Raw genomic sequence first — 25,414 nt, 5'->3', positions numbered from 1 at the left:
TATTGAGCAGTGTGGTACATCCATTTCATACTGCTAATTGCTGTAATCCCATCAGACATATTATTTTCAATGGTAACACTCATATAATGGGCACCTATATCATTCTCTAGCATGCTTTGTTACCTGTCTGAAATTCTTGTGAAGACAAAAATGTCCTTTTAAAAAGCAAGCTAATTGAGTTTTGTTTTGAATATGAATTTGAATATATGAATATGTTTAAAGGTTTGAAGACGCTGGTAATTTACTATATTTGTTCTTCAAGTCCTGTTGAGGGAGAACTATGAAAGACACCTGCTTCCCACCACCATCCACTGGACAGCTGATGCTCTGATGCAACTTCACAACATGCCTCTCTGCTTTCTCTCAGCCCCCACCCCCCCTTTTCTCTCTGCACGCTCATTACAGATGCCCTAGTTTGCTTGTGAGCCAGGAGAGCCTCATTACAAACTTGGACACCTCCCATCTTTTGTACCTTTTTTCCAGACAAGATCTCCCACATTCATGCTTGTATCCCAGAAGTAGCATAAAAAGATTCATCAAACATGTATAAAGGAGTAGAGCTCACATCTCATCTGAATCTTCGCAGTAACCGCTGAAGAGGAAGGTGTCTGTGACGGAAAGTGCCGCTGCAAATTAACAGGCAAGGAAAGACAAACTAGGCGAAGCAAAAATGCATTTTAGCTGGAAACTGTGACACAAATTTACGGGATTAATGCATATTCAACAACACATCTAGGCATTTCTTTGACCCTGTTCCTTAAATGTTACCTCATTAGCCCTCTTGTTGTCATGATGTTTTGCATTTGGCATTTTGGATGAAAGAAAAATTATGCCACACTTTTGACTGAGCAACGCTGATTGAAAATTCACAAAGAATGCACTTGTACGGCAAATGCAAATGTTTAGTCATGTTTTCCCAGCTTTTGCAAGTGTTTTTGTGAGACAGGGAGACACAGGGTGCTTCAGAGAACCAATCAAAACTTTGATAAAAGCAGGAAATATGGCTAATTTAATATTTCCACATTTCTGCTTGAGAATTTTATCAAGAAAAATTGAAATCAAGATTTGTGTAAAATTCTACATGTTTATTTTCTTGTCAAAAAACACACAGGAGGGTTAAACCATGCAGCTCACAAATGTCTAATGGATTCTGAAGCCTGTTAGCTTAGCATAAATACAGGAAATAGGAAGAAGTTGTTTCATTCGATTAGCTAGTTGTGATGCTAAGTGTGTGAAATCCTTATATAAAGTTTGGTTTGGTTTGGTTCGTATTTTCATATGATTACCAAAATAAATCCATGTTAAAAACTGCTAAAGAGGCAACAGATCACAACAATGACACTGTTATAATGGGTGTATTTTATGGGCATGCTCACATATTAAACATTATAGTTATACTGGTTAACAACAACATTAACCAGTATAACTACCTGTTTTACCTTTGACACAAAGAAAAGTGAGATTTCCACCTGCTTCTATCCACCACTGGTATATTTTGCAAAACAAAGCTTCCCTTTTTTTTGCAGCAATACCTGCTGCATGCAGTGCCTTGTTTGAAGTAAATTTTAACACTTTAGTTAATGAGAATTTGAAGGGTTTAATTTACTTATATAAAATTCAGTCTGCTAATATAACAATTAATATTATTACAGATTAACCAGCACTTTAAAAGCAGTGTTGAATCAAATTAAACATAAGCTGTTTACTCCAGTTAAATACTGAATGAACAAATGTGAGAATGGTACTGATCTCGTTTTCTTGCCAACAGAACAATTACCATCCCCATTAATTAACAGCACATTTATTAAAATGAAAAACATATGGATGACATGATGAGCTACTTTGTTCTGTCTCACTGAATAGCAGGTCCTTCACCTGCCGCAATTTATTGTTAGGTAAGTTTACACAGGCTATTTGAAAAGTCAAAAATTGCTGGTAAGCTCTGTTTAATGTTCCTCTTCAACGCAGGAAACATCGAAGGACATGAAAAATACTTGAAAAATATCTTCTGATTCTTGTTCCCTTCATACTTCACACCCGAAGGCCTAAGCTGTGCATTGTGTGCAACGGAAAGGGCAGGCCTTGACAAATTGAATTTTTTTTCATCCTGCTTACCCCTTGGTCAGTGAATTTCATGTAGCAGGCACTACTTACTTAGAGATTCAGTGTCAAGCAAGAAAAGGCTCAGTGTGAGTGATGATGTACAGTCAAGGGTGATTACTGAGCTTCGACGTAAAATGCTGTATTCACTTTTCAGTGATTTTATTTTGTCTTTGCCTTAGCACACATCTTTAAAAGATAACACATCTTTGTAACCGAACAGCATGTGACACAGACAGATAAACACATGTACTAGACGCTGCTAGTGTCCAGTCGATAGCATTATTCCTATTATCCAACCACATCTCCAACGAAATGCAGCAACAACTAAAGAACTATGCTTCTATGTGTATAATTATAACTTCTAGAGTTTGTGTATGCAAGAGAGGAAGACAGCAAGAGTGAGAGTGCAATATCCCACAAAGACTCTCCTTCAGTGCACTGAACACAGTTAAAAATACACACTGCAATTTAAACTTTGAACTTTTCAGTTGCTAATTTAATCTGTCACACTCTTCACAGGTTCAACACTCGGTGCAGAACAAGATTTCAAGCTTAGTCACAATACACTGGCAGAATCTGCAATAGAGCACACCCACCTAGGACAAGTGAACAGGTTAGAGAGATCAAAGTTGTAAATATTTCATGTGCCTCAAACAGTGGTGAGTTGTACAAAGGTCTGTTTCAGAAGCAAAGTAGATAAAATAGGACGATATCAAACATGGTTAATAATGCAAGTTAGAATTAGGTTGGGTATACAATATGAAAACTAAACTAAATAAGAGGGAAGTAACAGCTTGAAAGCTGAACAGTTCATACATTAAGCATAGGCTGACATTTGTTTCATTTCTTCCTGTCTGCTTCCTCTGATTGCTTTCTCTAGAATGTGAGAAGTCCTAAAAGAGGCATAAAATTAAACATGACAACACCAGTGTTGTAACGCTTGATTATGCTATAAATGACTATGCTATAAATGACACACTTTTTCTTCTTTATAAAATATGGAGAAAGTGAAAACAAACAATTTAATGGTTCTTGTATAACTCAGTGGTCTTGTTTATCACTGAGAACATTTATTCTGTGGTTTCTGTAAAACTGATTGATTAATTGACTGAATTCACAAACGTTAAAGGAAAAATGGTTAAAAAACATCTGTATTCAAACAGGCAAGCACGTTTTAAAGACCACATGGCCAGCTTGTGTAGCAACAAGCATATGGATAATATCAATGCATATCATTACATCTGCACATTCTGGCAGCCGCTTATCATCCTGTATTTCCACACATGCTGTAAACAGTTTTAATTTTAGAAAAACAGCTGCAGAGAGGTACAGTTAAACTATGTAACTGTAACAACTTTGCCAACATACCAATTGTGTCCCAGTAGTTAGCTAAATCTGAAAATGAAGCAGACTACTGTTACTCTGCTATGAAGTGTGAAGTAATGATGTGTCTGTTACATAATTGCCTTGTTTTTTCTGTGTCTACCCCACTTGGGCATCATGGTGGTGCAATGGTTAGCATTGTTGCCTCACAACGCGAGCATTCCTTCTTGGGCTCCCACAGGACTATGAGAGCTGAATTGGCTGAGCAGTAGATAAAGTGCTTAAAGTTTATAGAATAAATTGTTGTATGAGGCTGTGGTGAAACACAGCTTCTGGCCTAAAGCACTCTGAGTGATCACCGTGACCAGAAAAGCACTAAATAAATTCTGGTGTGGTTCCATCAGTGTCTCTGTTAGTAATGAAATGACATCTCAACAGCAGTTCGGTGACAACATTTATACCACAGATTTGGTCTTGGTTTCAGACATTGTTACACTTTGTTCCATTAACAAAAACCCAAAGAGCACAATTCAAAAGCAAGGGCTGCACTAAAACTTTAATGTTTTACGCTGATGTTCGTTTTGGTAATATGGAAACTAAACCTTTTTCCCAATTGACATGACCCTGACCTTTGACCCATGACCTTTAAGTATTACATACAAAAATAGTTGGGCTGAAGCAGAATAGGCTGAAATCTTTAAACTGTAAAAACTGTAAAATTAATGTAACCTTGTAGGGCACTGTATTGAAAAAACAAAAGAAAAAATGTGTTGTACAGCTCTCTTCGTGCCCTTTCGGCTGATATACTACTTGGAGATTTTTTCAAGGTCAACTTTGACTTTGGGTGCTAACAATGAAGGTTTAGCTCAAATGCTTAGCCAATTTAGATACTCATGGAGTTTTTGCTGATTTTGACCTTGACCTTTCACCAAACTTGAATCAGCTCGAGCTGTTATTAGTATCTCGCATGACACAAAATTTGAAAATAATATCTTAGTAATAATATCTGAAAACAGATTCTCAGATTATCTTTAACAATTTATGTATCTACTGTATATCGTACGTGCTGGGAATGGCTCTAGCCTTCAATGAGAATGAAAAACACGAGTGGATCGAGAACAGGTGAACAGTTGGATTCTCCACATTAAGCAAAAGTTAGGAAGTGGAAAGAAATACTGACTTTTTGTTCACAAATCAAATTGAGTGTTTATTCAATTCAGTTCTGTTTGATTTAAAGCATGCAAACTGGTCACAGTGGTGTCAAGTAATATTTTAATGTTGGTATTTTAGTATAAAACCACAATTTTCTTTCTACTTACTATGTGCTATACAGGGTTAAGACCTTAATAAGTGGTTACTGCTACATTTGGCTTGCCCTTGGTTTATTACTGAGCTAAAAACAAGAGAAGCTCATCTGAAACTATTGCTGTCTTGTGACATGTTGTTGAGCATTGAGACTCTAGCAAAAAAAGTTATCAGAAACTTGTACCTGAAAGTACAAATCTGGTGTAAATTGTTGCAACCTTTGCCCTTTTTGTGAGGGCAACTGACTGTGACTATGTCTCACTTTGATTTTCGGGCAGGAGTGGTTTCTGTTCGATGAACATCATGTTAAAGGGAATTTTCATCCTGGCTCTCAGCTCTATTTTTTCTCCCTCTTTCTACCCGTGGCTGGTACTACAAACCCCAAGGGTAATCTAAAACATCTGGATGGAAAATGTTGCACTTAAAAAAAAAACTGCACTTATCTTCAAAATGGATAACATATACATTATGTCGTTACCTAAAATTGCTCTTCTGAAAAAAAAAATGTTTAAAGCAAAGGCTTCCAGTTGAAACTTGTCATATCCAGACTGATCGTATCCTGCTTCCTCTCAGTCACTCACCTGTTTCTATTCAGCGCAATTTAGTGTAAACTCGGGCTGACTCACACGATAAATAAATGCATGTTGTTTTGTGTTTTGCCAAATGAGTGAAGTATGGATGCACTTCCACACTGTGAAAAACAGCCAGAATTGCTGCCTAGACTTGGTGTGATGACATTTCTGGGTTACCTCTCCAAGCTTCAAGCACAAAAACCAACTCTTCTGTACACACACAAACACACCCAAAGAAAAACAGACAATACATTCAGTGCATGTACTAATATACTCAAATGTAAGTTGAAATACTGTATAATACAGAGCTGGCAAGTCTTTAAGTGTAAAAAGCTGAAAACACCTCAAAGAAGTTTTAAAATAAATTATATGTTGCAAAACAGTTACAGTGTTTAATTAATTTACATGAGTGCTAGTTATTTCTTGTAGGTTTTATGGCATCATAACTGTCAATCAAAGACAGAGACATAATTCAAGGATTTTTTTTAATATAGACTGAGTTGGGACTCTTCATTTAAGTATGTCCTTGGGACAGAATCAGGAGGCATCATCTCCTTGGGACAGGTGGCTTAAGCACTTAATCTCATCTAAACTAAAGTAAGTAGACTGGCCTGACTGAATATGGTGGGTTCTTTATCAGACCAAAGACTAAAGTAATCAATCTCATTTTAACTACAGCAGCTTCACTTCCATCTGAAGCAGTTTAACCATATTTGTAATTAATACAACCAGAAATTGTCTCTTTTTGAGAGATGTAAATGAGTCTAATACTCCCATACAAAAGCAAGAGTTACATTCTTTGTTTGTCAACCACTAAAACTTAAGCAAGCTGAAACTGCTTACATCTCATCAGACTTAACGGCTGCTGCAGTTCTGCACTTAATGCAAAATACTTTATTCTTCCTATTGATCCGTTGGGGAAAGGTGAAGTCTTCACTCATGGCCAAAACCAATAATGAATGCTGATACTGGTGTGATACCTCCCTGTCAAATACAGGGGGTCCTTTGCACTCAGCAGGCACACCCACTGAGCATAGAAATTGTGCTTGGCCGAGGATACACTTACAATCCACATTGACACTTGTCAGTAAGCTTTTCATTTCTCCCTCCTCCTAAATACCTATCCTCTTCCCACACACACACACCTACACTTGGCACACCTACACATCTGCATAGGCAGTTATTGATAAAAACAACATTCTTAAAATAATATAGAGAAAGATAGATGCAAACATTTTAACGATATACAAGAAAACTCTTAACGTTCCAGCCAAAAAATACCCTGGTTTATCTTCCTTTCATCCAACTTGACTGTTACCAATTGTTTACCTTGTTAGGCTTCCTTATCTGTGAAAAGTTTGGTTTTAATATTTTTCTTGTGGCCCCAGGGCCTTTCTTTTTGCAGTACACCTCTGATTTTTAACCTAAAAAAAATGGTAGCTGAACCTTGAGAATTTGAATTTTTAAAAAAAATCCAAGTTTGTTATGATACTGTACCATGACTGAGAGGTATCAGAATACATCTCTGACATAAATTTGTTTTATTTATATTTTAATATTATTAACAATAGTCACATCTGTGGTGTCGATAAACAAATCTAAAAGGCACTTTTACGCATTTAAAACCTATTTCCCCTTTCTGCCTCATGCTGACAGACCTTTATCCATCAAAATGCAAAGATTTACTCATTTACAAGAGGAGCTGCGCTTCTGCAAATTACTCCATATAAGTTTAGTGAACAGAAAATTATGATATTTGTGCTTTTTTCTGAATTTATGTGCCAATAAAAGAAGCATTGCAGGAAAAGGGCCAGAAAAAAGATTTTTTTTCCCATCTTTTTATACTTAAACTAGCCTGCGGTGCTTTTTCAAATTAATCATTTCGTATTTATTGGTGAGTCACACAAAAATGCATTGCGGATACAAATTTTAGTGTTAAATTACATACAGGTGATGTCTTCTGAATGTCACACATGAATAAAACAGTGAAGTAAGATCGCATTTGCAGGGGGAAGAATGCTGTTCATTGAGTTACACAGATCAAAAGTGTTTTGAACCTTCAGCGTTCCACTTCTGCATGCTTTAATACTTTATCATCAAACTACGTTGTGCGACCACCGTTCCACCACTAACAACCATCCACTGGCAGTAAGGTTTAGTACTAGCAGAGATACTGAATTGTCTGCTGTAAGGAGGAAAATCAAGTAATCAAAAAGAAATGTCATTTTCATTTATAATTTTGGTTTGAAGCATTATGAAAACAGCATAATTGAGCTAAAATTGTTATTGTGTCACATGTGTCACTTTGAAGTGATCCACTATACCCTTTAACGATTTCAAACATGCAGGTCCACTTGTTAAAGTGCATATATTTGAAGTTATTACCTGCAACTTTTTTTGCATCACATGCAGTGAGTCTTCTTGTGCCTCCAAGAGTTGAAACATTAATTGTGACCCAGTGGGATTACTTAAACCCAGCATGTGGTCTTGTTAATACTCAAGCTATGAAAGGGACAGGCCGCTGCATGTTCTTAGCTGAAAAATGAATGTACACTCAACGATAACTCACACTACAAATGAAGAATTTGTATAATCTTTTTACTCAAGCTACGGGGCTCTTCCTGCTTTTTTTCCTGACATTAACACTTTGCTAAGAACGCCACAGCTTAAGTCAGCTGTCATAATGTTATATATTGCCTTTAGTCAGTGATAGAACTTTAACACTGTTTGGGGAAATACAGAATCAACATTTCCATAGTTTTGTGAAGAGAAACATCACCTTTGAGTTAAGGTCTATGGGAAAACAGACAAGCTATTGTGTGAAAATTGCTATTTTTACTGGTGATCAGTCTTTGTGTTTATCTTTTGTCTCTTTGATGCCTTGAAGAATTCTTCCTTTTCACTCACTGCCAAATGCAGAGTTAAGCAAAAGTCACCTTGAGGATACAGAACTGGGCTTCAAACACGATAATTTTCAGTGTTTCAGTGACGGTCACATGATTATTGTACCATTACTGCAAAAGTCTTGAGGCACCTCAGTTTTTTAGTTTTTTTCTAATGTGCAAGGAAATGGGAAATAGTTGGATGATTTACTAAAATATGTGCAAACATAAATGGAAACCACAGTATATAAGGGGAAAGAGAGTTTCGACAATCCTAACAAGCCTGAAAGTCCATTTTTGGTAGGACCGCCTTTATTTTTCAACATAGCCTGAATTCTCTTGGGGTGTTGCCTTTTGTTCTGTTCTCTGTCAGGGTGATCCCACATTGTTGGAGTAATGTTGAGGTCCGTGCTCTGGGGAGGCCAGTCTATGACCGATAGTGTTCCATTGTCTGTTTTCCTATCCAGCTTTGCTTTTGCTGTATTGGCAGTGTGTCTGAGATCATTGTCATGCTGGAAAATGAAACCATTATTAGGGCTGTGCCATATCATATCATTTGTGAGGATTAGCTTTGACTGTTTGGTATAAATTTTTACATGATATTTTTACACTGACGATGTTGTAGCATCCCCATGCCTTTGTGTTCCCCAATGCATGCAAGCAGAGAAGCCCAGGCATAACTGACAGCAACAGCCACAAGTCAGCCAAAACTAAAACTACTTCAGCAACCTCCAACAAAGCACAGCACTCAGCAAAATATGCAAGGAAAATTGTTCCTGCCAAAGGTGGGAAGAACAAATGTGTTTCATGACTCGAGGAAAAAAACACACACATTGTCCAGGCTACGAAGGAAGACATACAGTACAGGCAGCTAATGATGTTCAACCCATTCAATTATTGATGTGTTTACAAGGTGGCAAAACAGGGCTTAAAGCATGAGCCAAGACTCAACAGCAAAAATATGGCTCATATTTATAATGTAATAATATTAATAATTTGGTACTTTATTTATTGTTAAACTACACTCCCTGGGTTACTTTTGTGCTTACGTTCCACACATCTTGTGTCTCTCTGGCACCACACTGCTGGTAGCACCTTATTTTTATAAAATAGATTCACACTTCAAATCAGGAAGTGTGTCCTCAATGACAGTAGCTCATTGGAAAAGAAGGATGGAAAATGTCTTTCATTTGCTGCTGCCCGAAGCATCGATAAAATGCTCCAAATGTCTTTTTTGTCAGAAATATCATAAATTTTCTCAAAGTGTCATAATCTAATTTTGAGGTCACATTGCCCACCATTAAAAATCAGGGGTTTTCCAGTATTGCATGGTCAAATAAAAACCTGATGGTATTTCTCCTCATTCATAATTACACCAGTTTTGACAAGATCCCCAACACCACTGACTGAAAAGCAGGTCTAAACCACTTTTTTGAGAATGCACTGCACACAGTGCTAATATATGCAAGTTTTCCCCTCTTTGCGAATCACCCTGTTGGGGGAAAAATACAACTTTATATCTGTCAAGGCTGTGTTATCTTTGGCATTTTCGCAGCTTAAGAAATGAGAACAATTTCTGTGATTCTGCGACAGACTGCTATTACCCAAGTCTCTAAAAATACTATTTAAAATTGGTTCTTTGCTAACTTGTGTGTTATGTGCAGGCATAATATTGGTCCATTGTTGCCCTTTTTATGCTTGAATGAATCATAGTTCAGTTTTAAGAGGCTTATCAAAGGGGAAAAAACCTTTCTCTGAAAATGGTCAAGTACAAGAACTGGGTAAAAAGGCAGCCAATGTGTAAAAGAAAAACAAAAAAATCTGGAGAACTATTTCTCGAGATGTCTTGATGCATGCTCAATCATCCAGGTAAAAAACTCCCAAAAAGATGATTCTGTTCATCTGGACATAGATGAACAGCCTGGGAAATGTTTCGTCACTCATCCAAGAGTGACGACTTCTCAAAACCACTTTAATGACAAGAAAGTCTGGGAACCTGGAAGCTAAATATAAAGAAATGAGGGGCAGCTCAAGACTTTTGCACAGAACTCTAAATCAAACAAAACCACAAAATGTTATAAAATAACTATGAAACATCCATTTTTTTCCTGTCTGAAAGTTTGCATTGACTAAAATAGGTCTTTTACCACCATGCTGCTATTTTCTTCTCAAGGCTGCATTAAAGCTCTTTGGTAAGCGTTTCCTCTTCATATGTCCTTGCAACCTTGATAACCATCACTCCAGTGCCCTCCATATAAGTCAAGCATGAAATGTAGGCAGGAGAACTGAGATGGCAAAGACAAATAGCATTGTATGCATCACCTTGTCAGCATGACAGACAAATGAAGTCTCCTTCAAATATAAAAAGGATTAGTGAACATCTGCACTGACAACAAATATCCCTATTAAGTTCCACAAAAAAACAGCAGCGCTGGCACTACATCACTTAGTTCTATGTTTTTGATATTCTATGTTGCATTTTCTTGTGCAGGGGTTGTTGTCCAATGAGTTGCTTGGAATCCGTTGCTAATCATGGCTGCTGATTTGACAGAAGTCTGACCTCTCTCCACTGATTAAGGACTGTGCCATTTAAAACCGGATTGAAGAGCACTGTAGAGGTAGGTCGCCAGTTATTGTTATTAAAAGTCAGTCATACATCAACCATAACCTTTAGTGGCCAGTAAAGGTAATGAGGTTTGGATAAATCTGTACAATTAATATGCATTATATCCATTTAAATGTCTGCAAACAAAAGCTCCATTTTATTAAAGATATAATAGAGATGGACCAAAATTCTGAGTCAGAGTAAAAAATTTTGTTTTTGCTGTTATTTATTTCCTCTTTTGTGGCAAGGAAACAAATACATCTTCTTTTAAAAGGCTTTCATTTCTTCAGCACACTATCTTTGCACATCTAGTGCACAGCACTGTAGAGCTACAGTAATGTGCAAAAGGCTTATTTCTTCATATTTTGCTCCCAAGGAGCTAGACTCTCTTTTATTTATTTATTTTCTAAATAGCTCTCCTGGCCCTCTAGCCCTGTGGTATAAGCAGAAGAGGATGGATGGATGGATGGATGGATCTCTCCAGGTTTCTACAGGTATGCCAAATTACACACAAATTGTACTGAAAATCATCAGGAGAGAGGTACAACAGTGTCTACAGTCATCTGTAAAACACAACGGAGGCTCTGGTGAGGTTTTGGGATGCTTTACATTCAGTGCTATTGAGCATCTTCTCAAACTTGATGGAATTATGAAGGCAAAAACGTGCGATTCGATTTGATCCATTATGCAATACCATCTGGAAAGCATGTAATTGGCAACAACTTCATTTTCCAGCATGAAAATGGTTCCCAGTACAAGGTCAATCCATTTAAAGCATACCTGGATAGAAAAACACAGTTAAAGACTATCAGTCATGGATCGGTCTCCCCAGAGCCCAGACCTTATTGAAGCAAGTGGGATCATCTTGATAGAGAACAGAACAAAAGCAGCCAACATCCAAAGAAGAGCTCTGAATGTTCTTTGAGAACCCCAGAGAACTTTTCCTGAAGACTGCTTAAAGAAATGACAGGGAAGCTTGCCTAAGAGAGTTGCGGCAGTGTTGAAGAATAATTGGGTCGTACCAAATATTGGTTTTTTAACCTCATTAGGATTGCACAAACTCTTGCCTTATATACTGTATTGCCATGTATATTTGTAGTGTTTTCCCATTTTATATACAGAAATGAGGGGTGGCTCTTTACTTTTGCAGAGCAGTGTAGGTCACATGTCATTCTTATTAAAATTCATTGGTACATCAACCATAACCTCAGCTGCCAGTAAATGTGTTGACCTTTCAGATAAATCTATCAAATCAGCCTTGATAGATTTATCTATCAAGTCGGTATATCTCATTTATATCCATCCAACTGTTTGGAAGCAGAAGCTCAATTTCTCTCAGCTAAACAAAACTTCTGCTGCCCTTCAGTAAGCCTCCCAACCTCTCAAACCTACATCATATTGAGCATGATGAGCAATTTAAAGCTGCCAACATTCGCAAAATTGCAATATTTCTACATTAGTGTATTGTTTGACTTCTTCAACTGCGTTAAACAAGTGCAATCTTTGGCTTAAATGAACAGCAGTCAACAATATTAACACTAATCATGGCTCACCAATAGCAAACAATCACACTGCCACTCCAGATGGCTGTCCATTCGACTAAAAGCCTCTAATTGTGAAGTCCTTATCACAAGACTGGGGCTAAAATTAAGATGCATAAAACTCATTAAGGCTGACACTCCAAACAAAGCACAAAAGCGTCTTACATATCCATCCACAGAACCCACGGGTGCAGTCATGTGCTTTGTCCAGACAGACAGGCAGGACCCCAAACAATGTGTGAGAGTCAGCCCCAGTAACCAAAGAGAGGAGGTGATGTATTGCACGCTGACATGGAACAATGCAGTCTGTTTTACCTGAAGGCGAATCTTTCTACCCCATCAATTTGTTTCAGTGGACAGAGGCACCCTGTGACATCCTCCATGCAGTGTTTGTTAGCCGCTATCTCAGAAGACACCTGCTGTCTTTGAGCAATGACAAAAGGTAAGTAAACCGTATCTTCAAGGCAACACAAAGAGATTTCTAATAATCACAAGACATTTTTTTCTGCCACTTTCTTCATGACAGCTGAATGCTTTCGTGTCCCTTTTAATCTGACTGTGGATTTTTTAAACATGTCAGACTGACAGCAACGGTGACGAAGGGGTTCGGTTGCAAATATAGCTGCCAGGCTGACCAATATGACTATGGCTGTTGTTCAAACACAGATGAAACGTTAACACTGTCGATTAACCTCCATTTCCTCCTCTAACAAGCTCCCTTTTGTGACTAAGGTTACAGCTTAACTCATTTTTGAAGCAGATGGACAAAAAAAATAAATCCCTTTACAATAGCACAATTTTTAACTGGGATATGATTAATTGAGGGACTAGTCCGGGGTTTATTTTTAACTCACTGAGCCTTGAAACAAGTCGACCCGCGGCACCACGGCTCTCTGCTCTTCCTGTACATTCATTATGCCAGCCTACCAGGGAGTATTATGTCTTGTAACAGCTGACTGTGAGTTGACACTGTGAGGCTTAGGGAGCCTTAGAAACTCTGCTTGGGGCACACTCCCGGTGTAGAGACTGAGGTCTGTCTGACATGTGTGACTCCTGAGGCAAGCGTGTTGCTAAATGAACAGAGACAGGGACAATGGCATGACCCACTTCTATCAGGACTACCCTGTTTTCTTTATCAAAAAAAAATATATATATATATATGTTTGTATCCCACAGGTACGGCTCTGCACTGATGGTGGAAAATATATAGCGGCCAAAAGCTTAAACATCCCCATCACCAGAGGACAGGAAGGGCAAAAGGGGGGAGGATGTAAATGATGGGAACGGTGATTCAGGGAGTCAGGTTAATCTATAAGCTTTCAGCAGTTTTCTCTCTGCATAAAGCAGTGTGACATGTTTTGGTAAGACCCTACATTAGACTTCAATGTCCATTTACCCTACTTGTAATATTGCGCTGGTTAATAATGATAAGGCAACTATTACAGGATATATATCACCTCTAGATTTGTCTAGTCACCACGCAAGAAATCTTTCTATTCCGTTTTTTTTTCTTCTTTTTATATTGGTTATTAAAAAAAGGGAAAATAAGGGGAGAAAGATGCCTTTGTCCCTCTGCATTAATTAACGAGAGCTAAACCTGGACCCTCAGCTTCTTTTACCCCATGTAAGCTTCGCACATAAGCCAAGCAAGCAGCTGAAGATGGTCACTGTGAGGGCGCACGAAACACTGGAGCTGTGCACATTTGCCTTAATTGTGCGCAGTCTCATGTGGCCCTTTATCAAAGAGCAATTACACACAGATAAAATACACAATCGGCCGCTTGTATACTCAAACAGGTCTCCTCTGAACACAATCAAACCAATTAACTAACGAGTCGTGCACGGATTTAAAAAAAAAAAAACGTGCCGAGATTGCTCCGTTTCCCGCGAACAATACAGTGTTGAACCGTTCATGTGGGATACCCCCACTCCCCACGATCCTCTTTGAATAATCACCAGCACTTTGTCACTTTCAGTAGAATATGTAAATATGCCAAAGGATTCTGATCGATCCCCTGTTCGGTGATGCTCCCACGCTAAAGAACTATTTGTGTGGGGAAAAAGAAAAGAAAAGAAAATGTGACAATGATTATTTTTGCCTGTCACTTGTTCCGCTCACCTTTCACACGCTGTGGGACAGCGGCGCTCAAGCACAGGGCGACGGAAAGGAGTAGCGGTCCCATCCTCTCACAATAATCAGGTCCGACTTCCAAGGTTACGGAGCTGTGGGTAAAATCGCGTGGCAATAGCCCAAACTTCTCCTTCCTTTGCTCCGGCTGGACTGTGAGGGTTACCCTGAGAGCTGTTGCTATATGACTATGTCCTCTCAGGTAAAGTCTTGCGCTGTGATAAAGTCGACAGAGAGGGAGACACAGAGAGACAGAGTGAGAGACTCGCCACCTGGATTTTGTCCTGCAGGAACAAGTGGACTGTGCCTGCCGGGCACTCCTCTGCTGCTGCCTCCGCGCTCCTACCGCAGTGGTGCGATGTAGTGGAGAGAGCGACGTGTGCGCTCACTCGGTGCTGCCGGACGACTACTGTCAAACCTCCCAGAGTCAGAAGAATTATCACTTCCGCTACACACATACAAAATAAAACTAGAAGTGATGACTTTTAATTTGAACTGCGCTTCATTTGATGTCTCGTGTGTTCAAATAAATAAATAAATAATAATTAAAATTTAAAAAAAAAAACAAATAGTACCATGTTTTTCGCCGACTTTTATTTTCTTATTTTTAATTCTCTCTCTCTTTCTGCTATCATGTCATGTAGAGTTTAAGCCAATGCCTGTTTACGCAGTTAGTTGTATTTATAAAGTTATTTTTAGAAATATTAAAAATTAAGTTATAAAGCTATTTTTTAAAGGATAAATAAGTTTGGGTTTTTTTTTAATTTCCTTACTATTTTTTTTTATTGTTTTAAAGGTGCAGTCACACAGTCAAAACGTTATACAGCTTGGACCACAGTCACTTTGGTCCTTTGGTCACTCGGAGGATGCTTCATGGTAGGCTTTATTGGTGGAGCAAACTCTTCCTCCTCCCACTCCCACCGCCCGAAAAAAAATAAATAATAGAGAGAGAGCTTTAAAATAATTCTTCCAAAAGTCAGAACTTGCTAGAAATTTAAATTGCGCATAATCAGCCTCTCCCAAACTCCTTATTTCACTCTCAGATTTCTGTTTTTTAAGCCTCCGGAAGTTGGATGCTCAGCAATTAATTTAGTAGTTTCAAAAGTATTTTTCTGGAAAGCCTTGATGAGTTTTAGTATCCTCAACAAAAAGATTAAATTGGAAAATTCTTTATCGCATTAGGATACTGGCCGTAATGTTCTATGAACAATTTTCATTTTGTAGATTCTCCTGTTGTTTCTAGGAGAGAGAAAAAGATGGCACTGACTGAACAGCATCTCTGAAACAGAGTTTAACGAACATCTAATTAACGCATATTAATTTACACAAACCACAACTTCCCTGCTTACAGCGAGTTTCCAGTTTACAAGCCATTTCCATCCTTCAACTGAAGATCTTACTGAAACATAAACTTTAATAAGTAACCTACAATAACGCATCCATGCTTTTTCACAGCGTGTGCAGACTGTTTATGCATACTGAACGTATACAGGTGTCTCACTGGGGTGTGACATTCTCAAAATTAGATTATTTCTCAAGAGGGTGGCACCACACTGATTGTTCCTTTGTGCCACGTGTGATATTTCGCCCACCTCTGATTGGATTTTCATGAATCTGGGTTGAGTTAAATTAATGTGACAATTGCACTTTGCCAATTATAAACTGACACTGATTAACTCATGGTGAGAACTGTGATTATGGGCCCCGACCAACTCCCCCCATATATTTGTTCAACATAGCTATCTTACTCCTCAATAACATTTTTGATCTGTTTTCTAAGAAATAATAATAGTATTTAAAGACATTTTCTGCAATAGCATACTGGCTGCAGACATTACAATGACATGTTCTCCTTACACGAATAACTGATCCATGAATAAATGCACTGTTTCATTCCATATTTGTGACCATTGCCATTTCTGCACATCTGAGAGAGAAGTTTCCAGAACGAAAGAAAGAAAAGTAGCAGGACTGACTTTAAGTCGATGTCTTTACCCAACAGTCTGACCTTGAGATGCTTTCAGGCTCCTCATTATGAATCATGAAAGATATCAGGTGTCTTATGGTTTAATGTAGATAGAGACCTATAACTGTATGCACTTGGTCAAGACTAATAAATCATCCACAGTGGCCACAGTAAAGTCTGCTATCATGATAATGAGAAGCTGCCCTCTATTCCAAAGAGCACCTCCCACTGTGTCAGATTTCCAGACTTGTCTCCATTGCACGTAATACTTGGTGGAATAGCACATCCCTCTCCCTCAAAGTATGATCATGTTGGAACATCTGCGTACCATTATATTTAAAAAAGCATTGGTTTTCATGAATCCACTGACAAGGGCAAAGAAGGCAAAGAAGGGATGCGACACATCCCTAAAAAAAATTATCCAGTGGCTGCTGATGTTCCTTAGCTGTAATTGTGATCATAAAATTAAATTAGAACAACTGTTGATGCTGTCTAGTCATTGTGTTAAGGACACATTGGTTAACAGATGTGAATTTGTTAAATTGTCCTGCTCATTGTTCTATTTGCCTTTTTCTTTAGTTCTGATTATATTGAAGGGGAAAAGTGCGGTTTGTGCTATGATAATATCAAACCTGCCCATGTAACAGCACCTAACTCTGTCTTTAGAAGGATATATCAGTAAGTCCAGCAACAAGGAGACCCCATGCTGTGTTACAGACTTCAGTATGATACTGGAGCCCTAGTTCCTTTTTTCTCCTCGTTGGTTGTTATCTTTGTTCTTTATTTTTCATGTCCCTGTGTTGAATTATTTTGTGTGGAGTTCTTTCACATAATCCTACAAGACTTGTCTATAACAGCTCACAAACTTTCTTCTGTATTTTCTTCACTTTGTTCACTTTTGCCTAATGTTGCCTAAGTTTTCTTCCTTCACTCTGAACAAGCAGGAAAGTCAATATTAACTAAAATCACCAGGTACCATTCAACCTCGCTTACACTGGAGCAAGGGCCACAGTCAGGTGCCTACCCTTTGAGCTCTGTTTGCCTTACAAGAGCAACACTACAGAATACTGCTGTGCAACCATCAATGTTGACAGTAAAGACTGAACGACCCATAGTTCAACCTACCTCCTGCAAACTGCTTCACCCTGCTGAGATGGCTCCAGAACAACACAATACAGCAGCAACTCTGACTGCAACCAAGCAGGCAAACAAACTAAATTTAGTTGTTTTATGACCAAAGTCAATGTCTTTATTGTTCTAGACAAGAACATTTTGTGATTGCAGACATCTGGTAAAACATGTGGTTGTAATGCTTATTTTATGCTTAAGCGGAGGTAACATGAAGGCAGTCTGGGGGCAGTAGCAGGCTGACAGTGTACCTGCAGTGTTTGTTGTCGATGAAAGCAGTGTACAAAATATGTGGTACAACCAGACTGTTGGCTACTCTTGCCTGTGCTGTTGGTGGTCTGTCTGCCAGCTGCAGAGAAGAGCAAAGTTATGTTGTGATATTTGATCTTTGAAGATTTTTTTTAAAGTTCTCCCACTCCTGGCAAACTCCACTGCTACGCCCTTTCCTATTCAGGTCAATCAATAGGCATAGGTCATCTGTGTCCAGCAATGTGCATTTGGGATTTTGGAGGACTGCACCTCACTTTGCACACGTAAATGTGTATGCAGACAGACATATTTGCAGGACCATAAATTAGGTTTAGGAAATGGCACAGGTCTAGTGAAGCACAACTCCAATAATGGACATTCCTACATATGAAAAACACAGGATCCACTTCTATTTTATATTGCTACAAAGTGCTACAAAGCACTGCACTGGTCCCTTTAAAATAGTACCTGTCCATCCAGCCCTCCAAGATCACATCCCGTCCTCTCAATCTTTGACTATAGATTTCATGCTTTTGCACTGATAATATCATTATAAATAAAGGTATCGGTAAAATGTGTGAGGTAAAGCCTTTATTTGTAGTCAGAAAAACAAAATATGTCATCTAAAAAATATAAAACTTTAACATCTGACTAAAAAGCATGCATCTGCGATCATTAAACGCATCATTAGTTTTGTGTATGCCCTGTAGGAAAAAGTAAAAGAATTGAGTAACAAAGAGAAGATCAAAGAAGATTGTCCACTGGCACCAGGGCTCGCTGCTAAATCTCCACGCTAAGTACCGACCTCTTGACCTCCTCCCAGTGTCCTCTCACAGCTTAGAAACAGATCACAGCAGCCACAAGTGTATTCTGTAAATCCTTCACACTCGCATATCTAAACCTAGACATGGTCAGTCCTTCTTCAAACTCAACTCCGTTTGCCTCCTTTGCCCTTGTCTTTCCCTCGGCTTGTCGAAACACAGAGCACAGATCAGTGAAATGTCTTCAGCTCGCATCCATCCTCATTTAGACCGTGGGGACCCATTTAGGGTGAGCAACGGGCTGGAAAACAAAGTGACCTTCTCATATTTGACTCATTTACTGCTGTTTTTGTTTTAGCCACTAAAACGAGTTCCATGTTTTCATTTCTAGAAAAAAAACTAAGAGCTGAAGACGGGTGTTCACTATTTCTCTTCCAGCAATGTTTCATTTGGGGCATACAGAGTTTTTGCTTTTATTCAGTTGGAGAGGCAGCTGTAGCACCTTTAGGATGCAGAAATCCTTTTGAATTGGAACTTAATAGATAAAAAATCTATGAATTTTGACCAAGCATGTACTATTAGCATGAGAATTTATTATCTGGTATGCCCTCAGCATTTCTCTTAGCACAATTTTAATGAGGTTAACTTTCTTAAAACTACAGATAACCACTTTTTTCGTCCTTGCCTGCCTGTCTTTTCATTAGCATGCTCCCTTTCCTTTTCATTCAGTCTCTCACAGGAGGCGAGCGGTTTTTCATATCCACTCGGTCCCTCTCTCATCTCCCATTTCTCCAGTTTCTTCTGCCATCCTTTTCCCATTCAAACTGCTTGACTTGTGTTCAAGGCCCCCGTCTCTCTTTTTCTGCACTCGCCACAAAGACAGTCTAACAAAGGCCTAAGGCAGAGAAGAAGAGAATGAGAGGCAGGGAAGTGAAAGAGGTGGTGGATGTTGCGGGGTGAGGGGTGGGTGGGAGGATGGTTATGGCATGGAGCAGTATGGAAACGGCGAGATAGTAAAGGAGATGGATGAAGAAAGTGGCAGAGACACAGAGCGAGGGGCAGCTTGAGACTGTGAGGAAGGCAAGTAACACTAAATTAGATGCTCTTGCAGAAGAGACAGTGTATTAATTCCAAAGAGAATATTGCATTGTGTCTTCTTTTTCTTTCCTCTCTCAGCACTGGGACAGAGCGGAGTTATGTTCCCCCAGCAGGCTTCTCTGTTTCTCTTTCCTCTCTTCTTCTAGTCCCTCACTCCTGATACCACTGGCACAAGCATACTTTCCTTCTCTTTCTCATTGTGCTTATTATTATACTTTTTCAGCTGCAAATACACGGAGTGCTGAAACTACAAATGAATGAGTGAGGTGATTAATTAAGCTATGATTGTGATGCTCAATATTAGCCACTTTTATGTCAGTAGACAGTTCCACTATTTTAACTGTAAATGATGAGGAAACAGAACCCCTTTGTCTTGTTGTTGCACTCAACAATATTTAATATGATACATTTTGTTCTTTTGCAATGCAGCCCAGTTACCCTGTGATTTTTAGAGTGAAAGAACGATAATACATCGCCTTACAAGAAACATTTTCCATTACTCACCCCAACTAAAAGAAACATTTGCCACAGCGCACCCTGCCCCATCTATTTCCACCATGACTATGTCCAAGGCAACAATCTGGTGGATGACTGAAACACTGGCCTGACTCCCCTCATTCAGAAACCTATATTTCTTTTCTAAACTATGGCTGAAAATCATAATATTTAGGTAGGCTTTGTTACACTGATGTAGTAACACACTGATGTTGCAATATCCTAAACTTTCCTTCTCACAAGTTATTGTCATTGTTCAATTCAGTTTTATTTATATGGCAGCAAATCACAACAGCAGCAGTTTTAAACCTCTAATTCACAACAATCACTGCCTGAAACAGAGACACAACCACTGTCACCATCAAGATGATAATCACCAATTTTTTGATGTTAAAAAAGGAGGTTAAAAACCCAGACTGATCAAATATTCTTTGTCTTCTTAACAACAGTTCCTTTATCACAGTGGTTTTCTCAAAATGTTGGACACACAAACGTGAAAAAGTTGTGGGGAACTAAATTGAATACACTAATGATGTTATAAAAACAGAATTTTCTGGTGCTATTATTATGACCTTTAAGAAAAACTTAAAATCCTTTGATTTTTAAGTTTTAGTGGGTGATAAAAATTGCAGGGTGTGAGAAGCAAACGTATTTGGCTTCCGAAGTTTGGAGGAACAAGTTTGAACAGATTAAATTGTTTTTGTTGGACTTTTTCCAGATTTTCAGAATTCTGTTTCAAAAATGTTTTATTTAAAGGTACAGTACTGTGCAAAAGTCTTGAACCACCCTTCATTTCCTCTATATTTTGCGTCCTAGAAGGAAGTTACATCGGTGCAACAGTTGATCAGTCTACTGTTTGCTGAAATCTCATGAGTAATTATTTCAATAGAAAGGAGGCTGTGAAGAAACCATTCTCTAGGGAAACAGGTAGTAAAGACTGTATGCTAAAGCACACAAGAACTGGACTGAAAATCAGTGACAACTGGTTTTATTTGGAAATTGTGGTTCAAATTGACGCAAGTGACACTGAGTGTCTACGGCCATCTGTGAAACACGGTGGAGGCTCTGTCACGATTTGTGGCTGCATTTCAACCAATGGTGTTGGAGATCTTGTAAGAAATTGATGTAATTATGAATGCAGAAAAGTAGCATCAGATTCTGATCAATACAATACTATATGGAAAGTATCTGATTGACAATTTCCCTCATTTTTCAGTATGACAACAATCCGAAATAGCTTGATAAAAAAAAAGCACACAGTAGCTTACAAAAAAGCGCAGACATCAACATTACTGAAGTAGTGTGGGATCAATTCGAGAGAGAAAAGAACAAAAGAGAGACAACATTCAAAGAGCTTTGGAGCGTCCTTCAAGAAGCTTGGAGAGCTGTTCCTTGAGACTACGTAAATAAATGACAAGAAACCTTGACTAAGAGTTCAGGCTCAGTTGAAAAAAAAAGTTGGTCGTGCCAAACTTTCAGCTTTGTTAGAATTCTACAAAGGTTTGGTTTTCTCCGCTTAGTTTTTCCATGTATGTTTGCACATTTCATTAAACCGCTGCACCTATCTCTGATTTTCCAAGCAAAATATGAAAAGATGAGGGTTGTCTCAAAAAGTTTAGGACTGCAGTATTGACACATTTCAGATTTTCTCATGAACACAGAAATATGAGCAAGCCCCTGATAATGCAAAGAATTGAGAAACGCAGCTGAAATATGCAAAGACACAGTTATAGGAGCACTTTGGGCCAACCGTGTAAGCACACATTGCACACCTGACTTACTCAACTGAAACAAATGTACCAAAGAACCAGAATTGAAAACACAAATGCATGATTATGCTGAGGGGTGGTTATTCACGTCAATGTGTGCGATCACACCCCCCACAAGACCTCTGCAACTCATTTTCCACACCACAATGCTGCATATCAACAAAGGCAAACAACCTGGACTATATTTCTTGTGCAAAAATCAATACGCTCTTTGCCTGCATGAGACAGCAGGATTTATAATGTAACAGTCTGAGTTATGACCAAATCCTCCCACCCGACTCCTCCAGTTCCGTGATCATCTCGAGTAAACACACATTGCCTACCATCATGTCCAAATCCCTACCCATTCTTCCCTCCTGTAGCCCTTTAGCTGTTTACCCGTAACAACCAGAAACAGCAGAACTCACACTAAAAGGTAAAGGCTGAGAAGAATCTTTAAAAGTATCAACGAATGTGTGTTTATTATAAATGAATTCTCTCTTTTGCAATGCCTTATGAAACGGGGTGATATATTTAGTTATTCTTGATGAGTATGCTTTGCTGTTTGACAAAACTCATTAAAAGCTGCGGCCTTTCAAAGGATCTGCTCTGATCATAAATCCTGTTTGAAGTTGTTTTACGAGCAGTAAAAACTGGCCTTTGTTTGCCCTTCTAGCCTCAACCTAGACGTGCAACTCAAAATGTTCTCAGATGAAACCAAACAAAAAAGAAAAACCAAAAGTCTAGAAAAGTTTGCTAATGTGAGATTTCCTATAGATATAAAGTTATAGTTCATCTTGAGAACACAGGCCACTCGATCTTTCTGAAGAGCGTGAGAAGTAGCCTCAGTTGAGAGAATCAGCAGCCTATGCCGCAAATGCCTGAAAATAAATTGTATCAGTGGTAATATGTGAAGGATAATGAAAAGGGCTTTCAGGTAAGGAGACATCATGCTTCAGTGAACTGCTTATAAAACCATTTACGGAGGTTACTTACAGCCTCTGTTCAAATGGAACCATAGAAAGTATTTACAGACACCCAGAAGCTGGAAAAAGACATTTGGAAATTGAAAGAGCCAGTGCTAACGTGTCTACTGGTTGTTGCAAAAAGTGTTTGTGGATTACATATTTGGCAATGTTTTGTATTTAAAGTGCAATGAAACAGCCACAGACAACAAAACACCCTGTTAAAGCAAAATTAGCCGCTACCCTGTCTCTACTGTATCTCTGTGTAGTGCATTTACATAATACACATAATGTCATGATCTTATTGGCTCAAACAAACATACATGAAGCCTGACAGGCCAGTTCACCCTAAAAGTATTTTAAAAAGCAGACCTTTTGGCCCGTTAGATATATATTTCTGTGCTCTCCTTGCAACAGTGAGATTAGATGATCATTTGTGTTGGATAAAAATGAAACCGGTATCAGAAACAGCCAGTTAACTTAGCTTAATATTAAGGGGTAAACAGCTGTATCCAACGATAATAATGTTTGAATTTCACACATTATTTCAATAGATTATACTATTAACCCAAAAAGTTTGGCTTTTTGGATGAAACCGGAGCACCTGGGTTCACAGATGGACAGTTCCACACAGGCTAAACCTAACCTTGATCTTTAAACACAGAAGTGTCCTGCTGTGATGGTACCACAGTAACCTCACCATCGAGCCACCAGCGATATCTAAAATCCCTGACTCAAAGATTAAGTAAATGTTTTGCCCTCTGACAATTTTGTTTCTTGTTTTCCAAAATCGCAGCCATGATGCAGTAACTGAGTGGGTGGAAACGGAGGAGATGAAAGGGATAAACAAGAGGTGACACTTAACATCAAGCCTCCACTTACTGAGAGTAAACAACAGTATCACAGTGTTTACTCACTTGCATGTGTGAAAATATTCTTTTCAGAGTTGAATAACTTAAGGAAAGTGACAAACTGCACGTCACTGAAAGTCACATATTACCAGCAGCTAGGTCTGCTGGTAATTTACTGTTTAATTATTTGTGGCAGGGAGTTCAGTTGAAATCAAGCAACACAATCTTATTGTTTTTTTCAAGCCTTTCAGCAATAAAGGTTAATGTAAAAATATAATGTTAAATGAGTATTGAGTTATATTATATACAAGTGGTATAATCTAGTCATGTGAAAAAATAGTTTTCAGAAAATGTTTTGCAGTCCTGTGAAAACGTATGCACCCTTGTGTCAGTAGCTTGTAGAACCACCTTTAGCAGCAATAACTTAATGTAACCATTTCCTGTATGAGTTTATCAGTCTCTGGTAAACTCATACAGGAATGTTACTCTTATGCCTCTGTTCATTGAGATTTGCAGACATTTCACAGTATTTCAGTTGGGCTGAGCTCTTTGACTGGGCCATTGCAGCATACTGATTCTTTCTTATTCAGTCATTCTGGTGTAAATTTGCTGCTGTGCTTTGGCTTCACTGTTCATTAATGGCCAAACTTTAGCTATTGGACAGATAGCTTCACATCTGGCTCGAGAATACTCACCCCACCACCGTCCTTTACAGTTGGTATTAGGTGTTTGTAGTGATTTGCTGTGTTTTGGTGTTATCCAAATGTGGTGCTGTGCATTACAGACAATAATCTCCGCTTTGATCTCATCTGTCCAGAGCACATTGTTTCAGATCTTTTGTGTATTTTTCAGACACAATATTTCAAACCTCAGCTGTGCTGCCATGTTCTTGTTAGACATGATTTCTTTTATATTTTTAATCGATTGTATTATATTAACAGCTGTTGTTTTTCATTGTATTATATATAAAAACTTAATAAACTTGACTGGCTTAACCCTTCCAAACACAGAAACTGTACTTGTTCAGTCTTTTGTCTGTCAAATGTTACATCCATCATGAACTTTAACATTTGACATACCAACTGAGGCCTGTAAAGTCTGAGTAGCTCCTGGGTTTTCGAATTGCTCTGACCATTACACTTTCTGACCTTGAGGGATGTTCACTCCTGGGAAGATTGTGGCATTGTGTTAACACACACCTGTATACTCCAGATCAGGAAAGTGCCAAAACCTCTGAATATATAAAGGTCCTCATGAGATGATCAGTTAGTCAAGGGTATCTGATTAGCAAAACCTGGCTGCTATTTACCCTCTTAAATCCTATGGAAAAAGCAAATGTGTAGGTTTTTTTCATTGTTTTTACGTGGCTGTATTTTTGTTCATTTATATAGGAAATAAAACAAAACAGACTTAATCCAAAAAAGGGAAAATGTTATTTCTTTTTTTTTGTTATTCATCCCAAACTAAAAGCAACATTTATAAGGACAATATCTGACAATCCAATGCCCTTGTATCACAAAGCTTTAGAGTCTTGATATGAATTTAATAGAAAACAGAGCACTGTCCAATGAGTACCAAATACTTTCCTTGAAAGTTGTTTTTTTGTTTTTTATGAAACTGATAAAAAGCATTGCAATAATAACTGGTATTTTACAGATGCCTTCATAGACACACCAGGCTGATAAACGGTAATG

At 38.4% G+C, this 25,414-nt stretch overlaps 1 protein-coding gene across 3 annotated transcripts in view; it reads right to left on the bottom strand.

Annotated features, from left to right (window-relative positions):
• edil3a (EGF like and discoidin domains 3a) overlaps window positions 1-14,864 on the bottom strand; it is a 132,071-nt gene extending 117,207 nt beyond the window's left edge. For 2 of the 3 annotated variants that reach the window (XM_085294147.1, XM_085294149.1), the window contains exon 1: window positions 14,451-14,864. In XM_085294147.1, coding sequence (XP_085150273.1) covers window positions 14,451-14,514 — 64 coding nt within the window. In that variant the 5' untranslated portion in view covers window positions 14,515-14,864. The remainder of the gene's footprint in view (window positions 1-14,450) is intronic. The other variant, XM_085294146.1, reaches the window with a different exon arrangement.
• Between the last annotated feature and the right edge of the window lie 10,550 nt (window positions 14,865-25,414).

The sequence above is a fragment of the Mchenga conophoros genome, linkage group LG12 (assembly GCF_057382185.1).
Source record: "Mchenga conophoros isolate Kocher_MC1m ecotype Shallow Benthic linkage group LG12, M_conophoros_male_GT1.1, whole genome shotgun sequence".
In the NCBI taxonomy this organism is placed as follows: Eukaryota; Metazoa; Chordata; class Actinopteri; order Cichliformes; family Cichlidae; genus Mchenga; species Mchenga conophoros.
Note: the sequence above shows the minus strand (reverse complement) of the source record. Positions and strands in the feature narration are given on the sequence as shown.